General features: G+C 39.0%; 1 protein-coding gene across 2 annotated transcripts in view; it reads left to right on the forward strand.

Moving 5' to 3' along the window:
* The window catches only part of LOC114659521 (serine incorporator 3-like), a 113,404-nt gene extending 107,901 nt beyond the window's left edge, over positions 1 to 5,503 (forward strand). For both annotated transcript variants that reach the window (XM_028812051.2, XM_028812052.2), the window contains exon 10: positions 1,188 to 5,503. In XM_028812051.2, coding sequence (XP_028667884.2) covers positions 1,188 to 1,326 — 139 coding nt within the window. In that variant the 3' untranslated portion in view covers positions 1,327 to 5,503. The remainder of the gene's footprint in view (positions 1 to 1,187) is intronic.
* The last annotated feature ends 9,817 nt before the right edge of the window (positions 5,504 to 15,320 follow it).

Below are 15,320 nucleotides of genomic sequence, written 5' to 3' on the forward strand. Positions count from 1 at the left end.
TACATAGGAAGCCCAAATTTCCCATGCTCATCCTTTACACTGTATATATACTATATACCTTGACGTATATGTAATCGATTGCATTACATGCGATACTGGGAGTGGTTTCCATTTTCTCCCAGACGCATTTTGACGCAGTGCGCCACGTTCCTCAACGTATCGGCAAACATCTTTGGGGGGAATAGCAATTTCACGTTGAATGTTTTCCTTCAAATCTTCCACAGTGCGAGGCTTGTTCCGATAGACTTTTCCTTTGAGCATACCCCAAAGGAAGAAATCAGGTGGTGTCAGATCTGGCAACCGTGGTGGCCAAAAGCCCCTTTGAAACTACCCTATTGCTGTAGAAGAACTCAATTTCTGCCGTGCTCCTTGCCGACGTCTGAAACATTGCTCCATCTTGCTGGAAGTAACCTTCCATTAACTCATGATCATCCAGTTGATTCTGACATCGCTTAAACGAACTGTTGACCCAATAGGTTCGCACCATGAAGATACATTGCTCAGTACTGTACACCACTATCCTAATGAGACGTCGAGTAACTGTGTGAAGGGGTACAGGTGGTATGCACCCAGAACTGGCAAACAGAGGTTAAACGTTGTAACGGCTGTCCAGCACCTACCTCATTGCTCTGACGCAGGGGCATTCCCACTTGATCGAAGCTCCATATACTGAGGAACACATTGCACATTGTTTCATTCAGATTGCTTCGTCTTAGCGAGAGTTATTACAGAATATTTGGGGCCTCTTTTGAGTGAATCACCCTGTATTATGAAGCTATCACCTTTCACTTGAATTACTTTGTTTTTGAGGAGCTACTATTATATAAGGTCTGTTTACCACACAGCGAAAGTATTAATCTGGTACTTGGTGCTCTATGCCAAAAGAATTTTCCTAGTGAATACAACTAATAAAACATAATCAAATAAAATGTTTTCATTAAAATTATTTGTTTCTTAGGATTGTGCACTAAAGGACATGCCAATTTGAAAATGTGCCATTCTTGAATCTCACGATAGCTTGCTTTGATTAAGGATGGTTGGTCCATGAGAAGACTGGAAAAATGAAGTGTGCTGCATCACATTGAGCTTTTTCTTGTAGTGTGACACATTTAAACAAAAGTTTATTATGAATTGTTTACCAATGTCGTTTGTCTAAATACATATTGCTTTTTTTTTTCAATTTACAGCCCTTCTGCCAACTACACGACGATGACCAGTAAGGAGCCTGTAGTGTGGTTGAAGATAGCATCAAGTTGGCTGTGCCTGCTTCTTTATATATGGACAATGATTGCACCGCTTGTGATCCCCACTCGGGATTTCAGCTAGATCTGCTTTCTTTTTGCCTGCTTTGCCTAAACAAAACTACCATACAAGGTATATGCCAAAGGCAATCTGACCAAATTTTCCTACATTTCTAATATGTTTTTACACAGCTCTGCCATTCATATAAATACCAAATGCATTTTACTGACTTTCATACCTTCTATCAAAACGATCCTGTAGTCCATTTTCTGCAGTTTTCTCGCTTCACTTACCACAGGGAAATGCCTGGCTCAACCTGCAAAATTAATTAATCTGTGACTCTCCGCCCTACATGTGTGTCAGTTGTCATTTAGTCAAAATCACATTTAACATTTAGTAAAAAAATAATGCAGAAACAGCAGACCAGCAATCTGTTATTTATTCTGAAACAATTGTGACAGCCTTGAAAACATGTTAGCTCCGTCATACTAGACCAGTGTATCCCACCTCGGGCTTGTCCTTTACCTGCTCTGCTGCCTTTATAATTTTGAGCAACCTTTCAAATGATGAACAGGAGAGCCAGTGGTCGCCATGTGCAGCTCCATTTGGTCAGGATTAGGAGAAGAACATCTTTGGGACAAAAAAATAAGTCATTAGTGTGTCATATTCTTAGAAAAACTGGAGGACTCATTTACCAGTGTAGAGCCATCTCACCTTTCTTAAAAAAAGGCTAAAGTCAGTTTGATGTAGATCAACGTAACAGCTTTATTTAAGGACAGCATCAGACACCATGGCGGTCTTGATAACCATTCTGAGCAATCAATTAAAAGCATTTTTTACACATAACAGGCCCTAAGAAAAATTATTTTTTTAAAAAATTCTCAAAATCAAACTGAAATTTACTAGACTACCTCATTAGTGGATCAAATAAAATAAGGATCCATTTGTTTATGTCTAACCTCGGACTGACCTATCTTAATTAACTGGAACATTCTCACCTTGTACTGGCCAATCTGTCTTAGCTGGAGAGCTGGTTGCGTGCACTTCTTAGCAGTAAACAATTCCATAAATCAGAGGTCAGCAACCTATGGCACTCATGTGGCATGCGGAATGATTTTCAATGGCACCAGAATTGAAATACAGTGATCCCTCGCTATATCGCGCTTCGCCTTTCGCGGCTTCACTCCATCGCGGATTTTATATGTAAGCATATTTAAATATATATCGCGGATTTTTCGCTGCTTCGCGGGTTTCTGCGGACAATGGGTCTTTTAATTTCTGGTACATGCTTCCTCAGTTGGTTTGCCCAGTTGATTTCATACAAGGGACGCTATTGGCAGATGGCTGAGAAGCTACCCGACTTACTTTTCTCTTTCTCTCGCTTGCGCTGACGTAGGGGGGTGTGAGCAGGGGGGCTGTGTGCAGCTGCTTCCTGAAGGACGTGCTGCACGGAGCTTCGCATACTTAAAAGCTCAAAGGGCACGTATTGATTTTTTATCTCTCTCTCTATCTCTCTCTAACTCTCTCTCTGCTCCTGACAGAGGGGGTGTGAGCTGCCGCCTTCAACAGCTTTGTACCGGCGGTGCTTCGCATACTTAAAAGCCAAAAAGCCCTATTGATTTTTTTTTTTGACTGCTTGCTTTGCACTCCTTTGAAAAGGAAGATATGTTTGCATTCTTTTAATTGTGAGACGGAACTGTCATCTCTGTCTTGTCATGGAGCACAGTTTAAACTTTTGAAAAAGAGACAAATGTTTGTTTGCAGTGTTTGAATAACGTTCCTGTCTCTCTACAACCTCCTGTGTTTCTGCGCAAATCTGTGACCCAAGCATGACAATATAAAAATAACCATATAAACATATGGTTTCTACTTCGCGGATTTTCCTATTTCGCGGGTGGCTCTGGAACGCAACCCCCGCGATGGAGGAGGGATTACTGTATAGTAAAAAAATTATATTTCAATTACAGCGCACACATTCACGTCCTCACCTACATTTTGCGTATGTGACTCACATGTAAAGGGAAACCATGTGTTCAGTGCAGGCCGTGGTACGTTAAAATGTGTACGTTATGCTGTGAGGGTGTTGTGTGTCGTACGTCAAGTGTACAAAGACATTATCAGACTAAACATTAGTCCACATTTAAAAACTCGGATGAGAAAAGTGAGGCTATAAAAAGGGTTATTTCTGGTTTTAAGAAACAAACTGCTTATTTTAGTCAAATAATTGGAACCAAAAATAAAGCCACCGAATGTAGTAATAAAAAAATTTGACAAAACATTCTTTTGACGTATGATCCTATGTATTTTAAAATATTGAATGACCAATAATATAAGTTCCGGTTATAATGGGCTTCAAAAGTATAAATACCCATTATAACCTGACCAGTTTTTATACTATATAAAACAAAGTGGTAGAATTATGTCAGCATGCTTAATATTGTAATATAGGTTAGCCCTGACACCACTGAAAGGTTACCGACCCCTGCCATAAATCATTGTATCCTTAGTATCCTTATTTTTCTTGACATAATGTAAGTCAATTTTAACTTTTTTAATTTAAGGCAGTTGCAGGAATAATAATAAAAAAAACACATTTTCCTCCACACTAACAAGAACTAATGCTACTGCACATTGGTATACAGTATGTGTTTAAAATCATTGTAAAAGCCCAGGGTGTAAGAAAAAGAGAGACATTGACTGTGTAATGCTATTAGTAACTGGCCATTAAAGACAGTTGGTTTTCTCTGTAGCTCCACACACCTCACTCAGGGTCAGAGGCAACTCGTCTGCCATACTTTCCCCCCAGCTCTGAGAGCTGACCCCAAAACAGATTCCCAACACCAGGCATTACACCCTGGTGCATGAACTCTTAACAGTGGGAATACGTGTCAGAAGACCCGTATCTGAAGCACCATTTTCAGCTCTCTCAGGAGCTGCTTCTATTGCCAGCTTCTCCAGGTATCTTCACCCCACCTGATAGTTATATATAAACATCTACCCGTGTGTGTCTGTCTGTCTGTCTGTCTGGCCCAGAAGTGTGAGGCTACAGCATGAAGCTCAAAGAAAGCAACTCTGTTGCCAAAGTGAAACCACCGAGGAAAGACAGAAGCTCGCTTAGCCGCTTATAGACAATGGAGGCGAGCACGTTGGCAAAACGAAACCACCAAGCAAAGAGAACCTTAACCACTAATGCACAACCGATGCGACTGATTGAAGTGCCAGAATCCATGGTTTCTAGGAGCCCAGGATTTTTACAGCATGGGTTTACACAGCTAGTTATTTAACAATATTTCAGAAAAAAACACGTTTGGGACATTGTGACCTGGATATCCGACACTAGGAATTTTCAATATGACTAATCTGAGACTTTTTCCACAATGGTTTGATATTTTCTGCTGTTCTATTTGGATCACCATTTATGCTTCACGTGTCGTAAAATTTGTTTTCTTCATTCTTCCTGAAAACATGACATTGAATTTTTTCTCAACAATCACTACAAACAACACAGGGTGATTAAAAGGTAGAAAAATCAATCCACATAAGATATAAACTACAGAAGCATGTTTAACGTTTTCTGTCAGCTAGCCAAGTGCAATTGATGTTTGCAAGTTGCAAGAAATTTCTTTACAGTTGAGGAAAACTTTCCACAATCAGCTTCTCACAATTTCTAATCTTTGTGATTCAAATGACACATACTGACATTTTTGTGTGATAGATGCACTAACAGACATTATGTAAATGTTGTGTTTTACACCAGTGGCTATTGGCCGTGTTCACTGTTTGATTTCTGACTATTTCTCATAAATATGCTGGACATGAATTTCAGATTGGATATTCTAATCAGCCATAGTTATCAACACAGATGATTATTTTAAAAGTGGCACTTTAATATACTTCAGTATATTGTTTCACATTTCATTCACTAGAGCAGTTTTCAATAATCCAAAGATGATGCCTTACAGAGAATCTCTAATTTCAGCAATTATCACATGTGCTTTAATGATAACACCTTACCACAGTAAAGACAAAAACATTTTGTGAATTTATTTTCAGAGAGCACTGCTTTGAATATAAGAAAATATTGATGAAGACTAAGCAGATTATTGTGAAAAAGAAATGTGGAATTTGTGTACCAAAGGACCAATACTTTTTGAGCCCTGCACTGTATATTTACACAAGTTAATTGCTAAATGCCACCTTTTATATTTATATGAAATGTTACAAAAATAACAATTTATTAAAAAAAATTTGAAAATGAAAATGCTGTTTGTTTTTTATACCTTCTTTTAAAAAAAATTACATAAATGATTGTTGTAAATGGGTAGCAGAGTATTTTATAGAATAGTCAGGTTTTCCTTCCACAGATTAGGCTCATTAGGATTCCAAAATGGCCTTTGCAGTGGACTTGTGCCTTGTCCAGAGGTGTTCCTGCCCAATGCCCACTACTGCTTGGTTGACACCAGAATTCCAAATTACAGTTTTTCTCAATCGCTTGACACACACTATTACCAAACTTATTAAATGAAAATCCCAGACCATACTGCCATCTACCAAAATGCAAACTCATTTCCAGAAACTATAAACACTCTTCCCCCTCAGATTCGTTTCACTTCTTGTGTAAAACCTTACACACAAATCCCTTCAATAAAATCTACTCAAGTTAGCAAAGCTGGAACGCATTTAGTACACAAATCCCAAGATGCAAACACAAAGTCAAAATTGTTCACACACCAATTTTCACGAAGTACTCTTTAATTCAAAAACTGACTAAAACACATTGTGGCCATGAAACCTAAATATATAACACAATATTGGCTTTGGTTTTATTGCAACCTTCTTCTATTCAGTTATAATACTGTAATAGTGTTCAACATTTAAGCATGTCACACTTGGGAATGCACAAACTGCACTGAGTGAACTTCGACGTAATTTTGGCAAAACTGAGTTAACGAACTTCAACACATTGGCAAGTTCAGCAAAAATTGCTGAAATCAATGGGTAAGGAAAAACTGAACCATTTTTGGGAGGGTTATAATGGTGCAAAGATCTTTTAAGTGTCCCTGAGAGCTAAGGACCAATTATTGTGGGCAGAAATGTGATGTGAGCCGTGAGGCAGAAATGCTAACTATTACCCCACTGTGTCTCAAACAACAAGACGCAGATTGAACAATAACCCCTATGGTATTTTTAATTCACATAAAAATTACTTTTACACACTAATAAGTAGTGAGAAGTCAAGCAAAATGGCACCTTTTATTGGCTAACTAAAAAGATTACAACATGCAAGCTTTTGAGGCAAAACAGGCCCCCCTTCAGGCAAGACGTAATCAATCAAGTGTAATGATTACATCTTGAATGAAGAAGGGGCCTGAGTTGCCTCGAAAGCCTGCATATTGTAATGTTTCTAGTTAGCCAATAAAAGGTGTCATTTTGCTTGACTTCTCATTACATTCATAATGGATAACACGGTACAATAACCTAGTAGTACAATCAAATAAGTAAAAATACAGCTCATGGTATTAAGCATAATGAAAAAATAGCCTTAAACTTAAACTTGCGTTTGCATGCTGTGACCTGGCCCTGCTTTTTCACTTGCTAATGAATGTCAAGGACAGTGTGTACTGTGAAAAAAACAAGCAGGCCATTGTTTTAGAAATGCAGCTAATTAAGATTTCAACCTTGAGAAATGTTTATACATAAAGTGCCTTTAGTTTTGAGTGGCCTGGTGTTCCACATATGGGTCTTTCAGACTTAAAAAGGCCATATGCACACTCTTCTGGATTCTGCATCAGCCAGCTGCTGCACTTGCGGCATTAGTATCAAAGCTAACTTGCTATGACATTCTTCCACCCAATCGTTTCAAGATGTGCCCAGACTTACAGTAAACAACATAATTTGCCTTATTCAAACACTGTGCCAAACTTCAGGAGCTAAAAAGGAGAGGGGCTTCAAACTATACGTTTCAAGCTACATCCACAATTATGAAGGTATGATCCAGACATTTTAAAAACTTGTGTCTACTATGAACTTAGATGGGACAAATATGTCATTACATTAAGCTTCTTTATAAAAAAATCAGAATTTCAAGAACTAGTCATTAAACCTTACAGGCGAATAAGTACTGTATGGAAGCTTAATACTGCATCTGGAGAAGTTACATCAGCCAGGGATGAATCACCTAAAGAATGAGCTGGCATTACATCATCAATAGCTGTAGGAGCACCTATAAAAACAGCAACTCTGCACAGTCACATGCACATTTCTGCTGCTGGAGTATGTGAACTTCCCCTTGGGATTAATAAAGTATCTATCTATCTATCTATCTATTTCCAGCTGGTGTGGCAAAAGGCAAGCAGTCCTATTAAGGATAGCGAGTCACCTCAAAGAGCCATGCAAAGAGCAGAGAATCCATCCATTGCGGCACTCGGTGCTGATGCTACAATACATAATAATATGAGCCTGCTGAACATCTTACCTTATAGAAAAAGCGAATGTCTCCATCTGTGCCTGCAAAATGGTGAATACCTAACTGCTATGTCATTGGAAGGGTCTCAATTTGTTTCCTCAGCTAGAGGATCTCCTCTCCGACAGACATGTTTTCGTCAGGCACTAGGTCGACAGCTGCTGGATGCGGAGCCGAAGCGTTGTTGTGGTCCTCAAGAATTTTATCATCTTCCTTCTCGCCCGGTGTGTCATCTTCTGTATTATGTTATTTTCACCACCATCTGTACAATTTGAGCCATTACTGGAAGATGTCCACATTTTTCCAGTCTCTTGCATAGAAGGAAGATGGCTTTGCTCATAAGTATACTCGTATAAATGATGCAGCAGAAAATGAGATGGAAGGAGCTTCTTGTGTGTCTGCTGTACGATTCCTGTGAAGCTACATTACCTATACGAGCTCATCCTCCGCTTGGCCATGTTACATAAGCACTGTCACCACATCAACAAGAAGACATGACAAACAAAAACTATTATAATGATCAATTCATAAATTTTATTTTCTTTTAAACATTCAAAAACTGGAAATCACTTTTAAAAAAATGTTATTGCATTATGAATATTCCTGCTGAAACAGAATACAAAAAAAAAAAAATGAATACCCAGACAATGGCTCATGGTGTGGCAGTTTTCACAACAGGACTTTTAAGTTCAGCAGCGTCTTTAGGGTTTTGTAAGTAAATGATGTTTAGTTCTTCATACGTAATCTTTAAGAAACATTTAAGTTAATGCACACAGGACATTTCTGCAGACACAGCTGTAGACTTTCATTGGGTGCTAATTTGAAATTCAGGTTGGGGTCCTGTTTATTTATGTGCTAAATAAAAGTGTAAGTCAATGGCTCTCAGGTTCAGGCCAGTGGACCACTATGGCTGCAGGTGACCACCATCAACCAATGTTCTGCTTTTAACTGGACGTATGCCACTGGAGAATGGAGGTCAAGTTTTTGTTTGAATAGGTGTCTATGGTGACCAATACTGGACGACAACAGATGGTATTAAAAATGTCCATAAAAAAAAACAAAAAATCTTCCGTTTCTCACGTAAATCCAATGCACGTGTCAAGTCATTCGGTCATATGGGCACCACTTTTCCAAATGTGATTTTTTGCTAAAATATTATTAAAAGAGGTAACTGCGGAAGGGATTCTTAAATCAATGAATGAGGGCCGGAGACAGGTCCCTCAACATCAAAGCACAATTCTTTGTGAAGACTTTCTGTTTGTGAACTACTTCCTTTGCCTGAAGTTATTCATTGAACAACATTTTAGCAAAAACCGCATGTGCTTTGCATGTTATGTGCATACAAGTAGATGATGTGACATGTGGATTATAACAAGTGTTCTGAAGTCTGGATTGCCAGGGCAGCTCTTTTGGGTTTAGGGCTTCCCACCCAGACATACAGTGATCCCTCGCTATATCGCGCTTCGCCTTTCGCGGATTTTATATGTAAGCATATTTAAATATATATCGCGGATTTCTGTGGACAATGGGTCTTTTAATTTCTGGTACATGCTTCCTCAGTTGGTTTGCCCAGTTGATTTCATACAAGGGACGCTATTGGCAGATGGCTGAGAAGCTACCCAACTTACTTTTCTCTTTCTCTTGCGCTGACTTTCTCTGATCCTGATGTAGGGGGATTGAGCAGGGGGGCTGTTCGCGCACCTAGACGATAGGGACGCTAGTCTAAAAATGCTAAAAGATTATCTTCATGTTGCTACCTTCTGTGCAGCTGCTTCCTGAAGCGACATGCTGCACGGTGCTTCGCATACTTAAAAGCTCAAAGGGCACGTATTGATTTTTGATGTTTGTTTTTCTCTCTCTCTCTCTCTCTCTCCCTGCTCCTGACGGAGGGGGGTGTGAGCTGCCGCCTTCAACAGCTTTGTGCCGCGGTGCTTCGCATACTTAAAAGCCAAACAGCCCTATTGATTTGTTTGCTTTCCTCTCTATCTTTCTGACAGTCTCTGCTCCTGACGCACACTCCTTTGAAAAGGAAGATATGTTTGCATTCTTTTAATTGTGAGACAGAACTGTCATCTCTGTCTTGTCATGGAGCACAGTTTAAACTTTTGAAAAAGAGACAAATGTTTGTTTGCAGTGTTTGAATAACGTTCCTGTCTCTCTACAACCTCCCGTGTTTCTGCGCAAATCTGTGACCCAAGCATGACAATATAAAAATAACCATATAAACAAATGCTTTCTACTTCGCGGATTTTCTTATTTCGCGGGTGGCTCTGGAATGCAACCCCCACGATGGAGGAGGGATTAATGTATTCTGAGTTGGGATTTTGCTGCCATTATTTATTAAGCAAATAAGCTAATTTTGTTATTTTCCTACTGATATTTTTGTGGTTTGATGACAAAAGTAACATACCTAAGAGATTTAATACTAAAAAATATAAAAAACTAATAATTACAGGGATAGCAGATCATATGAAATTATGGTGTATTTTAACTTTGTTTCAAGTTAAAAACATATAAAATACAAGGGTCCTCTGATGCAACGACGAAACTACATTCATGTACTAGGGCACAGCCCTTGGGTGAACTGGCGCCCTTCCAAGACAGGTTGCTGCCTTGTCATCAGGATAGGTGCGGGCCTATTGCATGCCAGACGCTTGCTATTTTGTTTCAAATGCCTTCATTTACTAACATGGGAGCACAGGTTAAGTAAAACCTCGCTTTGCTTAGAGGAATTAGAAAAGCTAAAGCCAAAGATTCCGCGTGGAAAGATGCACGAGGAATCATACTAAAAACTGGCTCACAGGATACATTAGAACGTAAAACTTGAAGCTGTAAGCCAATCATTTGGTTATATTCAGCAGGGCTATTGCCACTATAAAGTTTGTCAACTCCTATTAAAATTCAATTTTTTTTTTTTTTTAAGAAAAACATTTAATCAAAATTGGTAACTGCATTTACAAATTAATGAATTGATATCCACCGTTTATGTACTGTATAGTTTAAAAGAACAATATTTAAAACAGAGTGGAATAGGAAAGGAAATACTAGCACTGAGGTGTACATGAACATGAACTACAAAGGCCGTGAGGTTATTCAGAAAGGCAAGTATAAGGAGAGGCTCCAATATCTGGGTACAAAGTTAGCCTATGAAAAGGCCTATCGCCAGGACAATGTCAGAGAGGCCCTCTCCTCAACTATATAAAAGTAAGAAATCAAGTCATTTGGTTCAACTCATATGGGTTAGAGACAAGTGACCTCCTGTGACTCCATAAGGAGTGCTATAGGACTATAAAACCCTATCAAATGTTTTGGATTCCTAATGGAAAAAATAAGATCAAAAATGGCATCTGCAGACCTCTTTCACCATGGCTGCTGTCCACTTTCATTGCTTGCATCATATTGCTGAGCTATGATATAAAAGACACCACACCACCCGACAAACTGTAGATTTTTATAAAGGGGTATACTTTGTTCAGACAAGTGTAAAATATTAATTTCTGCTGTAACAAAAATATGTTCATCAACGCCCAACCATCAAAATAACAGGATCCTTGCCATAAAAGTGGAGGTATGACAGTTTGGGACTGTCTTGCTCATGGACCTGCACTAAAGGAATCCACATTTAAGCAATACAGTAATCCCTCGCTATATCGCGCTTCGCCTTTCACGGCTTCACTCCATCGCGGATTTTATATGCAAGCATATTTAAATATATATCGCGGATTTTTTGCTGGTTCGCGGATTTCTGCGGACAATGGGTCTTTTAATTTCTGGTACATGCTTCCTCAGTTGGTTTGCCCAGTTGATTTCATACAAGGGACGCTATTGGCAGATGGCTGAGAAGCTACCCAACTTACTTTTCTCTTTCTCTTGCGCTGACTTTCTCTGATCCTGATGTAGGGGGATTGAGCAGGGGGGCTGTTCGCGCACCTAGACGATAGGGACGCTAGTCTAAAAATGCTAAAAGATTATCTTCATGTTGCTACCTTCTGTGCAGCTGCTTCCTGAAGCGACATGCTGCACGGTGCTTCGCATACTTAAAAGCTCAAAGGGCACGTATTGATTTTTGATGTTTGTTTTTCTCTCTCTCTCTCTCTCTCTCCCTGCTCCTGACGGAGGGGGTGTGAGCTGCCGCCTTCAACAGCTTTGTGCCGCGGTGCTTCGCATACTTAAAAGCCAAACAGCCCTATTGATTTGTTTGCTTTCCTCTCTATCTTTCTGACAGTCTCTGCTCCTGACGCACACTCCTTTGAAAAGGAAGATATGTTTGCATTCTTTTAATTGTGAGACAGAACTGTCATCTCTGTCTTGTCATGGAGCACAGTTTAAACTTTTGAAAAAGAGACAAATGTTTGTTTGCAGTGTTTGAATAACGTTCCTGTCTCTCTACAACCTCCCGTGTTTCTGCGCAAATCTGTGACCCAAGCATGACAATATAAAAATAACCATATAAACAAATGCTTTCTACTTCGCGGATTTTCTTATTTCGCGGGTGGCTCTGGAATGCAACCCCCACGATGGAGGAGGGATTAATGTATTCTGAGTTGGGATTTTGCTGCCATTATTTATTAAGCAAATAAGCTAATTTTGTTATTTTCCTACTGATATTTTTGTGGTTTGATGACAAAAGTAACATACCTAAGAGATTTAATACTAAAAAATATAAAAAACTAATAATTACAGGGATAGCAGATCATATGAAATTATGGTGAATTTTAACTTTGTTTCAAGTTAAAAACATATAAAATACAAGGGTCCTCTGATGCAACGACGAAACTACATTCATGTACTAGGGCACAGCCCTTGGGTGAACTGGCGCCCTTCCAAGACAGGTTGCTGCCTTGTCATCAGGATAGGTGCGGGCCTATTGCATGCCAGACGCTTGCTATTTTGTTTCAAATGCCTTCATTTACTAACATGGGAGCACAGGTTAAGTAAAACCTCGCTTTGCTTAGAGGAATTAGAAAAGCTAAAGCCAAAGATTCCGCGTGGAAAGATGCACGAGGAATCATACTAAAAACTGGCTCACAGGATACATTAGAACGTAAAACTTGAGGCTGTAAGCCAATCATTTGGTTATATTCAGCAGGGCTATTGCCACTATAAAGTTTGTCAACTCCTATTAAAATTCAATTTTTTTTTTTTTTTTAAGAAAAACATTTAATCAAAATTGGTAACTGCATTTACAAATTAATGAATTGATATCCACCGTTTATGTACTGTATAGTTTAAAAGAACAATATTTAAAACAGAGTGGAATAGGAAAGGAAATACTAGCACTGAGGTGTACATGAACATGAACTACAAAGGCCGTGAGGTTATTCAGAAAGGCAAGTATAAGGAGAGGCTCCAATATCTGGGTACAAAGTTAGCCTATGAAAAGGCCTATCGCCAGGACAATGTCAGAGAGGCCCTCTCCTCAACTATATAAAAGTAAGAAATCAAGTCATTTGGTTCAACTCATATGGGTTAGAGACAAGTGACCTCCTGTGACTCCATAAGGAGTGCTATAGGACTATAAAACCCTATCAAATGTTTTGGATTCCTAATGGAAAAAATAAGATCAAAAATGGCATCTGCAGACCTCTTTCACCATGGCTGCTGTCCACTTTCATTGCTTGCATCATATTGCTGAGCTATGATATAAAAGACACCACACCACCCGACAAACTGTAGATTTTTATAAAGGGGTATACTTTGTTCAGACAAGTGTAAAATATTAATTTCTGCTGTAACAAAAATATGTTCATCAACGCCCAACCATCAAAATAACAGGATCCTTGCCATAAAAGTGGAGGTATGACAGTTTGGGACTGTCTTGCTCATGGACCTGCACTAAAGGAATCCACATTTAAGCAATACAGTAATCCCTCGCTATATCGCGCTTCGCCTTTCACGGCTTCACTCCATCGCGGATTTTATATGCAAGCATATTTAAATATATATCGCGGATTTTTTGCTGGTTCGCGGATTTCTGCGGACAATGGGTCTTTTAATTTCTGGTACATGCTTCCTCAGTTGGTTTGCCCAGTTGATTTCATACAAGGGACGCTATTGGCAGATGGCTGAGAAGCTACCCAACTCACTTTTCTCTCTCTCTCTCTTGCGCTGACTTTCTCTGATCCTGACGCAGGGGGATTGAGCAGGGGGGCTGTTCGCACACCTAGACAATACGGACGCTCATCTAAAAATGCTGAACGATTATCTTTGCATTGCTACCTTCTGTGCAGCTGCTTCCTGAAGCGACATGCTGCACGGTGCTTCGCATACTTAAAAGCTCGAAGGGCACGTATTGATTTTTGATTGAAAAACAAACTCTGTCTCTCTCTATCTATCTCTCTCTCTGCTCCTGACGGAGGGGGTGTGAGCTGCCACCTTCAACAGCTTTGTGCCGCGGTGCTTTGCATACTTAAAAGCCAAACAGCCCTATTGATTTGTTTGCTTTTCTCTATCTTTCTGACAGTCACTGCTCCTGACGCGCACTCCTTTGAAGAGGAAGATATGTTTGCATTCTTTTAATTGTGAGACGGAACTGTCATCTCTGTCTTGTCATGGAGCACAGTTTAAACTTTTGAAAAAGAGACAAATGTTTGTTTGCAGTGTTTGAATAACGTTCCTGTCTCTCTACAACCTCCTGTGTTTCTGCGCAAATCTGTGACCCAAGCATGACAATATAAAAATAACCATATAAACATATGGTTTCTACTTCGCGGATTTTCTTATTTCGCGGGTGGCTCTGGAACGCAACCCCCACGATGGAGGAGGGATTACTGTATTGCAAAATGTTTTGATACGGTAAACATTGCATCTAAGCATTCCAAGTATGGCAAAAATATATATCAATCAGGTCTTTTAGCACAATAATGATCACAAATATTCCACCAAATATTAAAATATTAGATCAATTGTGATGACAACAGGTACTGAGTCTATTCTGCCAGGTCATCCAAAATAGCATCAAGTCGAGATCTGAAAGTCACTAAAGTCCTACTTTTCACCACAGTACTTGCTAATTTATTCCACGTGTCTAGGACTCTTTGAATGAATGAAAACTAACATTTGCATGACTATCAAATAATAGATTAACAAGAAGCAGATGCACAAGTTTGATTAGTGGCTCGAGGACACCCTGTTTTCTGCCATAGATGCTAAGGGGTGCATTGTACTAGCACTCATTAAATGAAAACCTTCAGCAGCTTTTGTGCAGGACTTAACTATAACTCACCTATATCATTTTTTCTATTGCAGGTATTAGTTCCTGTAAAAAAAAATAAATGAAATTTATTTTCTTTTATAAAAATGAGGACTAGTTTGATTAAACAAGGATTTCACAGTGAAAATTCAACTCTTGAAAAAAATAAAAAAAAAACCATCGCAGGGTACAATTTAAGGTTAGAAATTATCCCTGAATAATAAACAATGGTTACAGCTAATTAATCACATATGATATTGTTGAACTCTAGTGATAGCAATATACAAGAACAATGAATGAGACAATTGTGCTTAATTAATAAACAGCCAACCAAAGCAAACTAATGAAATAAAGATAATACATAAAATTACAAAAGTATAAAGGTAAACAAAGTGCCTACAAAGCAGAACTGTCCACATAAGA

Source organism: Erpetoichthys calabaricus, chromosome 10 (genome assembly GCF_900747795.2).
Source record: "Erpetoichthys calabaricus chromosome 10, fErpCal1.3, whole genome shotgun sequence".
NCBI lineage: Eukaryota > Metazoa > Chordata > Cladistia > Polypteriformes > Polypteridae > Erpetoichthys > Erpetoichthys calabaricus.